Consider the following 18,779-nt stretch of genomic DNA (forward strand, 5'->3'; position numbering starts at 1 on the left):
AATCATAGTGATTTTCTTCAATCTTCTCAGCTGAGCTCCAGAGACTTCTCCACGGATCGCAGTTGTGTGCACTGAAGTAAACATGAGAATCAAGAGCAATATGAGGCAACATCTTGCATTTGGAAAAGACTGGGGTATAAATGCCTTTTGTTCCAATGAGAGTTTGGGTAGGAATTTAGGTCAGGTGAATTGGACAATGAAGGTGTGAGGTTGACTTCTATCCCCTTCAAATCTGAAGCTCCATCCACATTAGGAAAGCAAAAGAGTTTGGCTTCATCAAGTAATTCTCTGAGATGAGCAGTCACAAGGAAGGGAGCTGTTCCAGAATGGGATTGCTGCTGCTGCTGCTGCTGCCTTATGTGGAATGTGGAGTGAAGGTGAAATGCCCCTTGACTCTGGAGAGAGATGAGCTAGACCCATTCAGTTATTCCAGACAAGGAGACCACCTCATTGGTGGGGTCATCTCTGCCACAATGGCTATATTTATTCCACACACTTTCAAGGAGTCTCCCTCTACCAGCTTTAGACAGTAAGTCATTTTATGGAATGGGGTTAGAGATGTTCCTTTAGCTACCAAATGCATGAGTCCCAATTCCCAGGCTCTCTCCTACTCAGAGGCCTGTGGCTAAAGGGCTTCATTCTTGGCTTCGCAAGTGGAAAAGGCCAGGGCACCTTCTGCATTGCTGCTCTTTGCTGTCCATTACCCTAAATTGCGACCAAATCTACTACAAACTTCAGGAACATGGTAGCCTGAAATATCTGAAGGAAACCGTTGTAAATATCTTCCGGATTTCCTCTATATTGAGCATTCAGTCTGATTATTTTTCTATTTACTTTCTATTGCGCATGTGTACTGATTATTTGCATCCAACAACAAACCACAGGTAGGGAAGGTTTGAAAAGGTATGTTCCAAAGGAACCCTCCAATCTTACGACACTACAAAGTAAAAATAGGAAACCATGAAAATGGGGAAACTACAGAAATGTCACCTTCATTTCTCTGGCAGACTTGCCCACCCCTGCTGCTTTTGCTAAGCTGAGCTCTGTCCATGGATGGGCTCCTGTGGAAGGGAAAGGAGCTGAGTTTCCTCCACCACCAAGAACAGAATTTCTGCCAGGAAGCTGCAAATTGTAGTTCTGGAAACAGGTTGAGGAAAGGGTCAGAAAGCTCTTGGGTTTCAAGGGGGATGTTGAAGGACCTGGGCCCCTACCTCCAAAAATGAATGGTGGAGCAAGATCAGCCAGAGGGCTAATGCTGTCAGACTTCTACTAAACTTCAGCCTGTATATATATATATATATATATATATATATATATATATATATACAATTTGTTCAAAAAAATGTAGCAAAATTCCAGGAACTTCCTTTCAGTGAAGAAAACTTGGGTGCATCTTAAGCAACAATATGAATGCAAAGAAGGACAATGCTGCTTTGAAAGTACATCACTCAGACACAGACAAGGCACATTTTTGCTTTTTAAAACTTAATGATTTTGTTTTATTAACCTGGAAATTCTAGGGTGGGGTTATTTGTGTCTAAAGCTGTGATGAACCCTAGGATTTACAGCATAAACTGTTGTTATCACTGATTTCAAATCAAGTGAAGAGAACCACACACACAGAGGACCCCACAGAGAACATCAAGAGCACAAGGAGGGAAGAGAGAGCAATAGATGTTCCATGTCATTTAATAAGCCTTTTAAAAGTCCTTTCCTTTTTAAAATGAATTTTTATTGGTTTTACATAATTTTATACATTTTAACTTACAACATTTCAAAACATTAAAATAATAGGTTCTTTCAAACCTTCGTCCCTCCTTCCCTCCTCCCATGGGTTCCATAGTCAAAGAAAATGTATTCTTTTATCTCTTTCTGCCTCTTTTACCATTATCTATCTGTTATGTATCCATAGTTACCAAAGTTTGTTTCACATTACCAGTGCCATTGTATGCCTGCCAATGATTTTAACTGCTTACAGTGGTCTTTTAATTTTATTGAAAATTGATTCCATTCTTTTAAGAAATACTTGATCTTCCTGCTTTCTGATCTTTCCCATCAGTCTCGCCATTTCTGCGTACTCCATCAATTTAGTATGGCATTCTTCTCTGGTCAGCATGTCTCCCTCCTTCCATCTATGGGCTAGAAGCATTCTTGCTGCAGTCGTTGCAGACATAAAGAGTCTTTTATCTTCTTACAGTATCTCTTCACCTATTATACCAAACGGAAAAGCTTCTGGTTTTTTAACAAAGGTTTTTTTATACATTTTCTTTACCTCATTATATATCATTTCACAGTAAGCTTTTACCACCCAACAAGACCACCACATATGAGAGAAGGTACCCTCTTTTCCTAAAAACCTTTTATCTCCTATGGTTCTTTGAAAGTCTCTGCATGTCTAATTCCATCATGAAAAATTCCCTCTACTTTAGTTTTGTTTTCCAAGGGAAAAACAATGGGTAGTGATTGAACAAGGCTTTCCCACCACTCAAGCATCATAAAGTGGGGATTGGCTGAAAACTCCTGAATCTGGATCAGTGTTGGCATGATTAAATTCTAGAAATTGGATCCAGGACTTTATATTATCCTTAGAAGCTTGTCCAAAAAAAGCAAGAGTTGGAAGTGATATATTCACTGAATGCTGGAGGATAGGACCTGATATGTGCATTTTTGCAGGAAAGGAAGATCAAGGTACTGGGTGCCCCTGTCCTTCTCCTTTGCCATTCAAGAGATCAACCAGGATCCCAGGCTCTTGCCCAACATCACTCTGGGCTACAATATCTATGAGACCTTTTTTCATGGAAGGATGACGTATGAAGCTTTGGTAGACCTGGTCTCTTCTAGACAGGCGAATGTTCCAAACTACAACTGTGGAGGACAGAATAACTTGATTGCTGTTCTGGAAGGGGCTGACTCTGACTCTGAGAACTCCATCCAGGTTTCAAGCATGTTGAGCATCTATAAAATGCCACAGGTAGGAATGGAGATGGTGGGATCATCTGACTGAGGTTCTCAGCCATGTAAGTGTTGGGTAGTGTCAACTCAGAATGAGGAAGACATAGGAGGTCAAGGGATTGAAGAAAGGAGATAAGGAATGGTCAGATGAATTGCTGTGCTCTTGTTGATACAACCTGTCTTTCCTCCCTTCCATTTGTGTCAAATGTTGATGTGTGTGTGTGTGTGTGTTTGTGTGTGTGTGTGTGCGCCTGTGCATATAAAATGGGAAGGAAGGGAACTTCACTTGTACTAGTGGCCATGCCAATAAAAATGGGATAAAGCAGCTAAGTTTCCCCTGAGAGAAACCGTGATATTTTGTTTATTAATTGAAAACATTTATAACTCACTCAATAAATAAAAAACCTTTCAGCAGTCCACAATACAAAACAGTAACAAAATTGTTGAAACATATGTATTGTATAATACGATTAAATTAGAAGGATAAAAGCATATTTAAAAAGATGAAAACAGGAACTGAGGAAATACATAAAAATGGGATCGAGTCTTATGTGCCAAGGAAAGTTTGGGCAAAAAAGTGTGTCTTTACAAAACAGATATATGTTATTGGGGGTAAGAATTATTTCGGCTTTGATCCCAAACATTGCAAGCCAACAGTTCTTTTCTTGCCAGGTCAGCTATGCTTTTGGCTCGCATGTTCTGAATGACAAGAGGCAGTTCCCCTTTTTCTATCGGACGGTCCCCAAAGAAGAGGCCCTGTACCCAGCGATTGTCAAGTTGCTCCATCACTTCAGATGGACGTTCATTGGTCTCATTGCTCCAGACACTGAAAACGGAGAGAAGTTCATGAAGACATTGACACCTGTGCTTGAAGAGAGTGGCATTTGTGTTGCCATCTCAGTTACCATTCCACAATTGAATGGATTAAGTTTGAGACTCAAAATTCCTCAATTAGAAAGGTGGGGACAAGTCCATGTATTTTTTTATTATGTAGAAACTACTTATTTCTTGATGGGAATAAAACTTGCAGAAATAATATTTGAATTGCAGGGCAAATCCACTGCAGGGGAAGTCTTGATCACAACATCTATGTGGGATTTGAGTGTAGAATTAACCCACAGTCGTTTCCACAGTATTCTTTCATTCTCTATTGGGACAAATAAATTGGCAAAATATGATAATATTGATGCCTTTTACTTTGCACTTCAGCAGTTTTGGGAGGAAGCTTTTACTTGTTCCTATACAGAGCATACATTGTCAGTGAAAAGCTGGACAAGATGCAGAGAAAGAGAGGAACTGGAGATTCTGCCCCAAGAATATCTGGAAAGACTCTTTTCTCTAAACAGCTACAGGATTTACAACACTGTCCAAGCTGTGGCGCGTTCCTTAAATGCTGTGTATTCCTCCAGATCTAAATGGAGGTTGAAGGACAGTCTGCAAGTTCAAAGGCTACAGCCATGGCAGGTATTTCCTTTCCCATCACTGACATCTTTGCCAAACGTGACAATCAATTGTACAATTCCAGAATGGTAGTCTTGGAGAACTTGAGGAATGTAGTGGGGAGGTGAGATTTTGCAAACCCCTTTGTGAAGTGCCCTGAATTGGATCCTTTTCATCTCCTCTCAGATGATAGTCTCTCTGGTAACAGTTCCTACTACTGGCTTAACCTCTTCTTTGCCTTGCAGTGGCCCATTTGACCCCCCACCTCCTACATAAGAATTCCCTGGGGCAGGAAAGATGGCATTGCACAGGCTCTCTCTCCCATAGCCTTCTTCCCTCCTGTTTATTGTGATATTTCGGCACCAGCTGAGCTCCACTGAGCTCTATCCTTTGTCCAAAGATTATGTGTGTTGCTGGAGCCTGTATTAAGTGCCTGAGCAACTCATGTTCTCATTACGATAGAGTTTAATACATGTGTACAATTGTCATATTTCTGGCTTATTTATATTCTGATTCCATTAATATGCAGAGGCAGGAAGTTTATTCAAGAAAACGGCATACAACTCAGCAGCACCTCCCAATCAGTGTGGCCCCTATAGGGCAGTTGCCAGAACAGAAGGGACCTGCCTTCTGCCCTTTCTAAGGCACCTCTGCTCTCTGTTCCACCCTCTTCATTCTCTTCATTCACAGACATCACTACCAAACACAACAATCAGTTGTACAATTCCTGAATGGTTGCCTTGAAGATTGTCTGGGAATGTATTGGGGAGGTGAAGTTTTGCAAACCCCTTTGTGAAGTGCCCTGAATTGGACCCATTTACCTCCTCTCAGATGGTAGTTTCTCTGGTAACAGTTCCCATCACTGGCTGAACCTCCTCTTTGCCTTGCAGTGTGTTGCTGGAGCCTGTATTAAGTGCCTGAGTAACTCGTCTTCTCATTACAATATATATATGGGGACATTCGTCATATTTGTGGCGTATTTGTTTTCTGATCCCATTAATATACATTAAAGTAAATTTTTATATACTGTATCTTGAAATTTTTTTTTTAGACAGAGCAAATAATAACTGCAGTCATCGTCTGAGGACTTTCTTCATGTGCCTCCTTCATGAGGAGTCTGGAGGGCGGCAACACAAGAATGTGCATTTTCTGCAGTAGCTCCCAGTTTGGAGAATGCTGTCTCCAGGAAGGTTTGTCTGGCACCTTCATTATACAACTTTTGGTGCCAGACTGGAGTCACATGCAGCTCAGAACACAGAGGCAGGCAGTTCTTAACTATTTATTCAAGAAAACTCAGCAGCACTTCCCAATCGGTCTTTTCTTCTTTTTTATACTTTTATTTATACTTTTCTAATTTATACATTTCATTAGTTTTACAATCATTTTAATATTGCAAAGTTGGACTTCCTCCCCCCTCTTTCTCCGGTTCCTTAAATTTACTTTTTTATATCATCTGCATATCCAAAGTCATTTAATTTGCTCATTTAATTATCTACTTTAAATATATATTCTTATGAATCTGCAGGCTATTACAATAATCCTGTCAATGTTTTTAGATGTTTGCAATTAATCTGAAAATATTCAGTAAACCATTTCAAAATTCTGTTATAAAAAGTTTATCATGATTTCTTATTCGTCTGGTAACTTTCGCCATTTCTGCATATTCCATTATATTTTGTATCCATTCTTCCTTTGCAGGGACTTCTGCTTCATTTCTTTTTTAGGAGAGTAGCTGCTGTAGTTACAGACATAAATCAGTTTCTGTACAATTTAGATACCTCTGTCCCTATCATTTCCAAACAGTCCTTGGGTTCTCCAGCAGCCTCCGGACCCCTCTCTTCTGCTTCAGTCTCAGTGTTTGAACTGCTCCCGTCACCAACTCCCCCTGCTCACTAAACCCTGTTGCCCCTTCAGCATCCAGCCCCTCATTGCAGTCTTCTTCCTCTGACCTCTCCTCAGTGTCCCACCACCAATCCCCTGGCTCTAAGCCTTCCTCCCCTGGGGGTTCCCTGGCTGGTGCTTCCCACCAAATTGCCCAACCAGTCCCTGACACTCTGTAGCCAATCCCAAATGAGAGCAGATCCAAGCATGAAATGTGCAGAGTTGAATAGTCAGTGTTGTTTCCCCTATTCTATATGTGGCCCTTTTCTCTGCCATTCTAGCTCCACTCTTTCCTGGGAGATGCCCTGTTTTACAATTCTTCAATGGACGGAGTGTATTTGGATGAGAACGGGGAACTGGCAGCTGACTTGGACATTGTGAACTGGGTGGTGTTTCCCAATCAGTCCATCCTTAGAGAGAGGATTGGGAGCATCAAGAGACAGAGATCCCTGGACCTAAAGTGCAACATCGACCAGAATGCCACTGTGTCCCCCAAATGGCACAACCAGGTGGGGGAAATAACTTATTTTATTAGATTTCCCATCCGATAAGTTCCAATCATGTTCCCATGTTTTGTGTTGCACTGCCTTCAAATGCTGTCTGCATTTCTTGAAGATCCCTGTGGGTCCCTTTGAAATTCTGTATATGTATGAATCAGCTACTATGGGAGTGCAATTTCAAGGTGGTTGCTTATTTTGGTAACTAGAAGAGGTGATCACTGGTTTTCCCCATCCCCTGCCATATTTAAATCATAAGAATCTAAAATCTGTAGGAGAATGTGGCTTATAGCAGCCTCAGTGCTGGAATATTTCCTGAAATGCTCCTGTAAATCCATGTTCTATGGAACAACTTCCAGAAAAATGTTGAAAGATTTGTTTGCTAGAAGAGATGGCCTCCTAATCTGAACGCTTCCAAGGAAATTTAACCATCCCTCAACTTTTGCACTTAGATCCTTTTCTAACCCTTTTAGTGAATGAAAAAATATTTTTAGAAAATACTGTCCCAGCTCCTGTTCAAACACAGGTTGTAGGGAGAGGAACCACTTTACCAGTTAATTATTTTTTCTACCAGGGGCAGCTAATATCAGGACCTCCTTCCCCCAAATTCTATGTGGCACCTACCACCCCTTTAAAAAAAAAGCATTATTTCCTAAAATGGTTTTACGGTGCTCCTGTATGTCTTCTGCAAGAATGCTGTGATGCTAAAAGGCTTTGTGATGCCTCCCTCCTGATCAAATATGTTTGTGTAAATATGGTTTTTTAAAACTCAATCTTATTATGAAATATAATGTAGTGGAAAATAGCTGGTGGGACAACCTACTGGGTGGCAGTAGGTTTGAAAGCTGTGGTTCTCAATCATGCCCACTTTGAAACTTTGGCCAAAGCAACAGAAGGTTCCACTTGGGTCACTATGGCCCTTATCAGCTTCCTCTGATAAATACAGTGATCATGAAACTTTATCATGTACAAGAGGGGAAACTGAAACAGAGCTGAGCAACAGGGGAAAGGAAGCAGAAGGAACTAGGGCTTGGATCAAACAGGGAAACATTCTCATGAGAGGTTTTCCTGCAATCAAGCAGTATATAAATGTGGTCAAAGATAATTAATTAAGTAATACATTGCTATCATCCTTAACACATCAGCCTTAACGCATTTTCCTTGATGCCCCTTTATGCTCAGCCCCTGCCTACTTCCAAGTGTGTGGAAAGTTGCCAGCCTGGATTCTTCAAGGTAGTTCAGAAAGGAATGCTGCTCTGCTGCTATGACTGCGTTCCCTGTGCGGAAGGAACAATGGCCACTCAGGAAGGTGGGTGACACCAGCAGAAAGACCTGCCCTTGGGGAAGAGGACAAAGGACCTTTCTGGTGTCCAGAGTCTATTAAAGGGGAGTTTTTGAACAGATGCACTGCTACAATACAACTGGGCATTTTCCCCATTGGGTGTTCATATATGCGGTATTGACACATTGAATGACAATTAGAAGCCTACACAGAGTGGGAGAAAATCCTGAGATGTGGGAATTTGACAGCACTTTTACTGTTAGTCAGACTTGGCAAAGAGGCACCATGAACTCTGGGGTGATTATCAGACACAAATATTTTAGGACCCTAATCCTAACATTGACATCCTTTGAGGAAATGGGTCACCATGGTTTATCATTATTTTATTCCTGTCAGAAATATTAGTGAGGTCCTCCTGCATTGTGGTTCACTTAGTATGCGGAATCCTCTCCCCAGTTTTTTTACCACCAATTGACGATATACCAGTTGCCTCAGGTTTTCATTGTCCCGTAATATTATTAATACCAATAAATGCTCTCCCTGGTTATATGCAATGATTTTTATTGAATGTAGTTATGCTTTCTTTCATTGGAGACCACTTTGGTATTACTTTTTGTTAATGAAAAGCAGTACAGTAAAGTTGATATTCCTTGTGTTCTTTCCAGATGCAGAGCATTGCACCAGGTGTCCAGAAGATCAGCATCCAAGCAAGGACAGAGATCAATGTCTCCACAAGACTATCAACTTCCTGGCATATGAAGAACCTTTAGGGATCTTCCTAGCTTCCTTTGCCCTAATCTTATCCTTAACAACATGTGTTGTGCTTGGAATATTCATTATATTCCGAGAAACTCCCATAGTCAAAGCCAACAACCGGAACCTCTCCTATATCCTCCTCAACTCCCTCCTGCTTTCCTTTCTGTCCTCCTTCCTCTTCATTGGCAGGCCAAGGAAAGCCACCTGTTTTCTCCGACAAATGGCCTTCAGCATCATCTTCTTGGTTGCCATCTCTTCTGTGTTGGCAAAAACCACCACTGTGGTGCTGGCCTTCCTGGCCACAAAGCCAGGAAACACGATGAGGAGATGGCTGGGGAAGAGTCTGGCCAACTCCATTGTCATTTCCTGTTCCAGTGTCCAAGTTGCCATCTGCACCATCTGGCTGGGAATCTCTCCACCCTTCCCAGAGTCTGACATGAGCTCCCAGACTGGAGAGATCATCCTGCAATGCAATGAAGGGTCTGTTGCCATGTTTTACGCTGCCCTTGGCTACATGGGCTTCCTGGCCTCCATCTGTTTCACTGCGGCTTTTCTAGCTAGGAAGCTGCCTGGGGCCTTCAATGAAGCAAAGCTGATTACCTTCAGCATGCTGGTCTTCTGCAGTGTTTGGGTCTCCTTTGTGCCCTCCTACCTGAGCACAAAGGGAAAATACATGGTGGCCGTGCAGATCTTCTCTATTTTGGCCTCTAGCGCTGGGCTTCTGGGCTGCATCTTCTTTCCCAAGTGCTACATAATTGTACTGAGGCCTGATCTGAACACAAAGGAGCATCTGACAACAAAAGCTGATTCTTAAATTACTCTTGTTGTCCACCACAGCAATGATGAAAAAGACATACTTGCCTTGCAAATGTAGCTTCTTAAATTTAAATCTTTCTTCCTGTCACAGAAATCATGAATGTTGAAAATGAATTCATAATAGCTCTGCAATGGCTATACATTTTTTGGGCGTAACATTTTACATTGTTTCATCACAGGCTCATCCCGCTATTTTATTGACCAACCATACTAGTCTTTATGCTTCCTCATATTTTCCAGAGGTTCACAATGTCAGATTCTGGGAAGGGTGGAAAGATTCCCAGCCAGATGGCGCAGATGGCAACTTGGATACTGGAACAGGAAATGACAATGGAGTTGGCCAGACTCTTCCCCAGCCATCTCCTCATCGTGTTTCCTGGCTTTGTGGCCAGGAAGGCTAGCACCACAGTGATGGTTTTTGCCAACACAGAAGAGATGGCAATTGAGAAGATGATGCTGAAGGCCATTTGTCGGAGAAGGCAGGTGGCTTTCCTTGGCTGACCAATAAAAAGGAAAGAGGACAAAAAGGAAAGCAAAAGGGAAACAAGGAGGAAATAAGAGAGGTCCCTGTTATTGGCTTTGACTATGGGAGTTTCGTTATACTTAATGAATATTCCTAGTACAAAGGCTGCAGTTAGGGTTAAAATGATGGTCAAGGAAGCCAGGAGAACCCCCAAATATTCTTCATAAGCCAGGAAGGTGATAGTCTTGGCCAGACATTGATCTCTGGCCTTGTTTGGATGTTGATCTACTGGACACCTGGTGCAATGTTGGGCATCTGGAACAAACAAGCATTAAATCAACCATATATCCTCTGTACTGCATTTGAAGACAGTGATACCAAAGTAGTTCCCACTAGAAGAACATATAAATATATGCAATAATGTCAATGATAATGGACCACTTGAGGTAACTGGTATGCCATCCATTGGTGAGGAAAACAGTGGGGGGAGTATAACCTAAGGGTCATCTAATCCACCCCCTTGCAATGCAGGAATCTTAACTAAAGCATCCAGGGCAGAGGCCATCCAACATCTGCTTAATAACCACCAAGGATGAGAGTCCATCATTTTCAGAGGGAGTTTTTCCTCATGTTTAGTCAGAATCTCCTTTCTTGTAACTTGAAGACATTGGTTCGGGTCCTACCCACTGGAACAGGAGAAAACAATGTGACAGCCCTTTAGATATTTGAGGATTGCTATAACAGGCTTCCTGTTTCTTGTGCGCCAGGGGATGGATGTCTCTCTCAACACTGTGGAGAAAGACAGATGGAGATAATCAGAGAATGATGGCTGAATTGCATTTTCTGCATTCCTCTACGGTTGGAAGAGGAACCTGGCTCTCACCCGCAGTTTGCCTGGCAGTCTGGCACTCGCTTCCCCATGGAATGCGAAGACAGGCAAAGGCACTGGGTTTATGGAGCAACCCGGCTGCCGTGACCCCCCGATCCTGTGCCTGGAAGCACAGGTTATCCTGCTAATTGGCTTTTTTAATTGGAGTAAACTACAGGCATGTGCTAGAGATGATGATATAAGAAACTGCAAAAATGAACCCATCTACCAGGATTTAAAAGGTTTGGATTGAGAGGCGGTTTCATTCGGTCAAAGAGATGATGGAGGGAGGGGAAACCACAGTTTGCTTATATCAAAGTTTTTCTCTAAATTTATTTAATGGCAACCCTCCCTGAAATGCAAGTGTTGTTTTTTAAAAAAATCTGTACAAGGAAGAAAATCGAATATAAATATGGAATGTAACAAAACTGGAGCTGCATGTGTGACAGAAAGGAACTGAGAGGGAAAGGGGGGGAACGCTATGCTTTGAAAATATAATAATAATAATAATAATAATAATAATAATAATAATAATAATAAAATTATTTATATCCCGCCCTCCCCAGCCGAAGTTGGGCTCAGGGCGGCTAACAACAATCAAAATAATCCAACATTCTAAAAACATTCATTATAAAATTAATTAAAATCAAATTAAAATCAAATTGATGGCAACCATTAAGCAAAATTCTGTGCAGATTGCCAGAGGAGGGGGTCAGGCTGCGCCCTGACCAAGGGCCTGGTGGAACAGCTCTGTCTTGCAGGCCCTGCGGAAAGATGTCAAGTCCCGCAGGGCCCTAGTCTCTTGTGACAGAGCGTTCCACCAGATTGGAGCCGCAGCCGAAAAAGCCCTGGCTCTAGTTGAGGCCAGCCTAGCCTCTCTGTGGCCTGGGATCTTCAGGATGTTTTTATTTGCAGACCGTAAATTTCTCTGTGGGACATACCAGGAGAGGCGGTCCCGTAGGTACGAGGGTCCTAGGCCGTATAGGGCTTTAAAGGTTAAAACCAGCACCTTAAACCTGATCCTGTACTCCACCAGGAGCCAGTGCAGCTGGTATAGTACTGGATGAATGTGATCTCGCAGCGAAGACCCTGTAAGGAGTCTCGCCGCGGCATTCTGCACCCGCTGGAGTTTCTGGGTCAGTCTCAAGGGCAGCCCCACGTAGAGTGAGTTACAATAATCCAGTCTGGAGGTGACCGTCATGTGGATCACAGTGGCTAGGTCAGGGCGACAGAGGTAAGGAGCCAACTGCTTAGCTTGGCGGAGATGAAAAAATGCCGCCTTTGTTATAGCTGTAATCTGCGCCTCCATAGAGAGGGAGGTATCGATGATTACACCCAAACTCTTAACGGACGATGCTGGCACTAATTGCACCCCCGCAAGAGATGGGAGTTGCCCCCTCAATCCCATATCGCCCCGTCCCAGCCAGAGGATCTCTGTCTTCAAAGGATTTAACTTCAACCGGCTCCCACGTAACCATCCAGCCACAGCTTCCAGACATCTGGCCAGTGCATCTGGGGCTGTCAAGATGGCCATCCATCAACAGATAGAGTTGGGTGTCATCGGCATACTGATGGCAACCCAGCCCAAAACTCCGGACAAGCTGGGCGAGGGGGCGCATAAAGATGTTAAAAAGCATCAGGGAGAGAATCGCACCCTGAGGCACTCCACACACCAAGGAGTGGCGCGATGACAATTCAATGACAATGGAGAAAAGTCCTCCCTAACCTCCATTTTCCACCAAGGAATGTGTTTGATATAAGGACAACTGGCCACAAATCAGCGGCAGGGAAGAAAGGAGTCTACCAGCTGCGGAAATAGAAGCTTTTGGATTAACTATTTGCAGTCTGGATTCAGACCGTTCCTCCTAGGCTGGAAAATAGTGAAACTGGCTTGTTTACTGGAAGCCAAATCATGGGATGAAGTGATGCAGTGACTTTTGGAAACTGTGACATAACTCCCTTCTCCCGAGGGTTGATGGGAACCATCAACAGTTGTAGGAATGAAGAATATAACACCATATATGGACAGGAAAACATCACAGAAAACTAACTGTCCCACACAGGAAGGAACAGGGATTACAGTTAGAGTTCCTCACTTAAAACTTTTAAATTACCTAATATACCAACATGAATGAAATCACAAGATTATACCTGTTATATAAAGGATTATTATTTTTGAATGTAATGTAATGGATATTATTAAACTTTTGGAACACATTAAAAAGGTGGAAAAATGAAGCCATCAAATCTAGCATGCAGAAGGCCAGTTTGATTAAATTGTATAATTTGAGATTGGAATCATTGGCATTAAAAATTGTACAAATTTGATGAAATTGGTATTCTTTTAATGATGCTGCTATTGGACCGATATTGAAAAATCAATAAAGACATATTTTAAAAAGAAGAGGTTGGCAATCACATCTCCTTTCACTTTCCTCTTATCCAGGTTAAACAGACCCAACTCCCTCAACCGTTCCTCATAAGGCTTCGTTTCCAGAGCCATTATTGTCTGGGTCGGCCTATTCTGCACATGTTCCTGCTTCTCCATATCCTTTTTATATTTTAACACCCTTTTTATATTTTAACACCCATATTTTAACTGGACACAATATTCCAGGTGGGGTCTGACCAAGTTAGAATGGAGCATTGCTATTATTTTCCTTAATCTGGACGCTAGACTTCTGTTGATGCAGCCTAGAACAGCATGAGCTGTTTTTGCTTATGCATCACACTATTGACTCCTGTTAAGCTACTGATCTACTAAAACCCCTAGATCCTTTTCATGTGTACTAATGGCAAGCCAGGTGTTCCCCATCTTATATCTGTACAGCTGGTTATTCATGCCAAAGTGCAGAACCTTATATTTCCCCCCCTTATTGAAATTAATTTTGTTAATGTGGGCCCACTTCTCCAATCGGTACTGGAGTTATCATCAGTTCTAAATTTCCCCCTGTATATTGGAATGAAGCGATTTCCTCTTCCTCAAGGGCAGCCCTTTCTGCTGGCGTCACCCACCTTCCTGAGTGGAGATGGTCCCTTCTGCACAGGGAACGCAATCATAGCAGCAGAGTGGCATTCCTTCCTGAACACGTTTGACCAATCCAGGGCTGCAACTTTCCACACACTTGGAAGGAGGCAAGGTCTAAGCAGCAAGCAGCAAAGAAATTGTGTTAGTCCTCTATTTCCCCCCCCCCCCATGGGAATGAGACAGAGGCTTGGGAAGGCCCAGGATTCTCACTTGCAACTAAGCATAAGGCTGAAAAGACCATAACAATTGCGTAGTTAAAACAAAAAAATTTTTTCCTTCCAGTAGCACCTTAAAGACCAACTAAGTTAGTTCTTGGTATGAGCTTTCGTGTGCATGCACACTTCTTCAGATACACTGAAACAGAAGTTGCCAGATCCCTCTATATAGTGAGAAGGTGGGGAAGGGTATTACTCAGAAGGGTGGTGGGAATGGGTGATTGGCAGATAGCTGTGATGAGCCTGTTGACGACTCTTAACGACTGCAATAGGTATGAAATGGAAGTCCATCAACCTCACCAAGAAACTTGCACAGGTACAGACTGATATCTTTTTAGCAGTTGGCTCTGCTAGTAGTCAGTTGGCACTACAATCTCCAACAGAACTTATCCAGAATACTCAAGGACCAACATACAGATGCTTAAGGACAGTTATACTCTTCCAGTTCCATTGTTCCTTGCTCTTTAGTGTGGGTTTCTGTGAGGAAATTGCCAAGCTCACTTTCCTACAGGCTTTTTCAAAATTGTTAGGTTGCCGTTTAGATCGAGGTGTTTATCTTTTTTGTGAGTTGCTGCCTGCTTAAAGTGTAATTTTGTTGCCTGAATCATTCAAAAATATCCATATATGTGGAACAGAAGTGAATATCTGTCACTTCTGTTCCATATAATAAACCCAACTTTGTTTATTCCTTTGGTGCGAGAACTTCTTGTGGGCTTTAAGATAAAGGTGGACATGTATTCATAACAAGCCCATGTCAGGACTCCAGCGAAAGACCCTAATCCTCTCTTTAGTGTGTCCTAGACTGTCAAAATACTGAATGTTGATGCTGACAGGCTAAACCTCTCTTTAGTGTGAGTATGAATGCATGTGGGTTCATGACAATTTAAATATGGTAATGGCTGGGGAAACCCTTGGCCAAGTCATCTAATTACTAAAATAAGCAAGCCCCTGGAAATTGCACTCCAGAACAGTTGACTCCTACATATGCACAGCTTGACAGAGATTCCAAGTTAGGTTGCCAAAATGTTCAAAGCTGATGTTGACAGGCATTTGAAGGCAGCCCCACACGCAGCAGGAGACCATGATTAGAGATTAGATAAAATGCAATAGACGGTATCTCCCACCTTGTTGAGCCTTTTGGGCAACACATCTGCATCAATGGTGCACTTTAGGTCTGAAGATCCCTGTCTCTTGATGCTCCCAAACCTCACTCTAAGGTTGGTCCAATTGGGAAACAGCACCCAGTTCACGATGTCCCAGTCGGCTCCCACTTCCCCATTCTCATCCAAATACACCCCGTCCATGGAAGAATTGTAAAACTGGGCATTTCCCAGGAAAGGGTGGAGCTAGAATGGCAGAGAAAAGGGCAGTGTTTGGAATATGGGAAACAACAATGGCTATCCGACTCTGACCTTTCAATCCCTGTCTCTCCTCTGACTTTGATCTAGGTGCAGACTCAAGTAGCTTTGAGTGTGGGCTACACTGAAATTTATAGGGATGCAGCTGGCACTGTGGTCTAAACCACTGAGCCTCTTAGGCTTACCAGTTGGAAGGTCGGGCGGTTCAAATCCCCGCTGCTCTAACTTCCGGGTTAGCGCCATCGGCTAATGGCGGATTCCCTCCGAGTTCCGGAGGGAATCGGCTCCGCAGGAGTTGGGTCCTGCCGCGGCGGCGACGCAGGGACCCTCAGAAATCACAGGCGGTGAAGCCTGTGAACTTGGTGACTCGGCGGGCACCATTTGCGCCCCCCCGACCCGTGAAGGAGCCTTTTTAAAGGCTTCGGAACGGGGGACGGGGTGAGCGGCGCGGTGCTGAGAGTCGACTGCTTCTCCTGCGGAGTGAAGTCGCATGCCATGGTCGGAGAGCGCTGACTTCTTTTTGTGAACAATTGGACTTTAAAAGCAACAACCCGTGAGTAGTACGGAAATTGGATTTACAAAGAGAAAAAAAAATATTATTTTTTGAATTAGGCACGATCGGGGAAGGCGCAAACAGGAAGTCCGTCTCCCCGTCTTGTAAATAATTTTAAGCAAGGATCAGCTAACTAAGGTCGAGAGAATTTTTTCTTGTTTATTGGATAAAAGACATTAATTTCACGATTTGGCAGTATAAGTAATTTTACTGGAGGATAAGAGCTAATTTTGGGAGCTAAAATGCCACCCCCCCGGACCCGGGAGTGATCCACGAGAGAGCCTGTTGAAGAGGTATTGAAGAGTTTGACAGCTGTCAAATTAGCTGTCAAGGCTGAAAAAGAGAACTTTGTTTCTGTTGTCTCTGCTGGTTATATTTGTTACAATTTGGTTATAATTTGTTGAAAATAAGGAAGAACTGATACAAACTAACTTGACTTTTGGATTTGAACTGGAAGGAATATTAATTAACCAAAATCCCTCTAGAGGGGGTTTTGGGACATTACAAGAATGGCTGAAGGAGGGAAAATACAAGCTAAATTGGACAGAGTTTTTGTTCTCTTGGGAAAGTTACAAGGCCAAATTGATGTTTTGGCTACAAATGTTGCAACTCTGGACTTAACAGTAAATAAATTCATTGAATTTGATAAGGACTTGACTCAGGAAGTTTATGCAGCTGGACAAGAAGAGAAACTTGAGAACTTCGAGAGTGTGGAGAAAGAGATATATGTTGTTCCTGAGGAAAAGGAAGGAGGAGCTGTAATGCTGCAGATGACAAAGGAGAGCCAGAGGCCTGACATGATGGCTACAAGGGAAAATAAGAACTTGATGTTGAAAATCTGGTTTGAATTGGAGATTGAAGAATGGAGAGATCTCCTTATGTGGAGATATGAAGATCCAAGGATTACAAATCTGATTAAGGCGGAAGTTGGAGCTTTGGGGACATTTGAACTTGAAAGGAGTAAGAAACAAGATTCGGGCTCCACTTTTAAGTATGGAGGTCTGGCTGGAAGAAATATGGATCCCATTTGGCTACAGCTTCTCCGAGATCTGGTGTTTAATATTAAGGACTATCAAAAAAAACGGGAGAGAGGAATTGAGAGAGAATTAAGAGCCTCGGACGTGAGATCTCCAGGCTGATAGTAGATCAAGACTGATGGACATTTGTTGGGGATTGAAACCGGGAAAGGGGGGGTGGAGTTTGGGGATCCAAAGGGTGCATAATTACAATCTGTTTTTGCTTTTATTTTGTTTTGCTATTTGTATGAAAATTGGGGAAGTCGTGGAAGGGAATTTGGGTTGACTTTAGAAAAAAGTTTTAAGAATGAGAATTGATGTATAAATATTGATGTTTATAAGGTAAAATTGGCTTTTTTAAAATGAACTAAACAGAAAAAGGTTAAAAATTGGGGATAAGAACTTGCTGAACTAACAATTTGAATTGGAATATAAGAAGGGGAGGTGTGGGGAAGTCAGGGAAATATGTTATAGAAAAATAAGGATTGTAAACTTTATGTGTTTTTACCTTTTTTTGTTTTTTGTTTTTTGATTTTTTTTAATGTATTAAAGTGGAAAATTTCAATAAATATCTTTAAAAAAACAAACAAATCCCCGCTGCTCTGTCCCAGCTCCTGCCAACCTAGCAGTTAGAAAGCACGCTGGTGCAAGTAGATAAATAGGTACCACTGCGGCGGGAAAATAAACAGTGTTTCCGTGTGATCTGGTTTCCGTCACGGTGTCCCATTGCACCAGAAGCGGTTTAGTCCTGCTGGCCACGTGACCTGGAAAGCTGTCTGTGGACAAACGCCTGCTCTCTCGGCCCGAAAGCGAAAGGAGCACCACAACCATATAGTCGCCTTTGACTAGACTTAACTGTCCAGAGGTCCTTTACCTTCAGCTTTTTACATGGAAATTTATGCAGGGTATATTTGTTTAGGGACGCAGTTCGAAAGCACGTCAAAGTGCAAGTAGATAAATAGGTACTGCTCTGGCGGGAAGGTCAACGGCGTTTCCGTGCGCTGCTCTGGTTCGCCAGAAGCGGCTTAGTCATGCTGGCCACATGACGCAGAAAAACTGTCTGCGGATAAATGTCGGCTCCCTTGGCCAGTAAAGCAAGATGAGCGCCGCAACCCCAGAGTCATTCACGACTGGACTTAACTGTCAGGGGTCCTTTACCTTTACCTTTACCTAGAGACTAGGAGCTTGGAGGATGAGGAAATGGGGGGAACAAGCAGGTGCCCCAGCACAGAGCACAGACAGGAATCAGACATGGCAGCTACACCACAGAGTCCATCAGCCCACCCCCCGTCCCAAAACAAGGTGTCTGATGCATATCACAGAGCAGGGAGCCAGGCAGAAACAGAAAGGGTCCCTAGGGGCTCCCCATAGACAGAGGGAGGGGCCTGACGCAGAGGGAATGTGGGGAAGTGGGAGGTGCAAGACAGTCTGAGCAACTGTTTGCTAAAGTGGAGCATCTCTCAGAAGTCTCTGCTTGTTTTCTGCTCTGCTTCCTTAATAAAACGACTGGTGTTGCCCGCAGCTCCCCTGACAACCACCCAAGGCACCCAAGGGAGCCACAGCTCACTGGTTGAAAACCGCTGCCATATGGTGAGAGGGAGCCTGCAACACCACCTCTCTTGCCAAAGGGAATTCTTGCATTGGGGATTAGGGG

General features: G+C 43.0%; 1 protein-coding gene across 1 annotated transcript; it reads left to right on the forward strand.

Moving 5' to 3' along the window:
* Window positions 1-326: 326 nt before the first annotated feature.
* Window positions 327-9,622, forward strand: LOC128408818 (vomeronasal type-2 receptor 26-like). The gene is made up of 6 exons (XM_053378840.1): window positions 327-529; window positions 2,674-2,971; window positions 3,625-4,416; window positions 6,555-6,782; window positions 7,953-8,079; window positions 8,718-9,622. The coding sequence occupies exons 1-6, from the start codon at window positions 327-329 to the stop codon at window positions 9,620-9,622; spliced, it is 2,553 nt and encodes an 850-aa protein (XP_053234815.1).
* Window positions 9,623-18,779: the final 9,157 nt, after the last annotated feature.

Source organism: Podarcis raffonei, chromosome 2, assembly GCF_027172205.1.
Source record: "Podarcis raffonei isolate rPodRaf1 chromosome 2, rPodRaf1.pri, whole genome shotgun sequence".
NCBI lineage: Eukaryota > Metazoa > Chordata > Lepidosauria > Squamata > Lacertidae > Podarcis > Podarcis raffonei.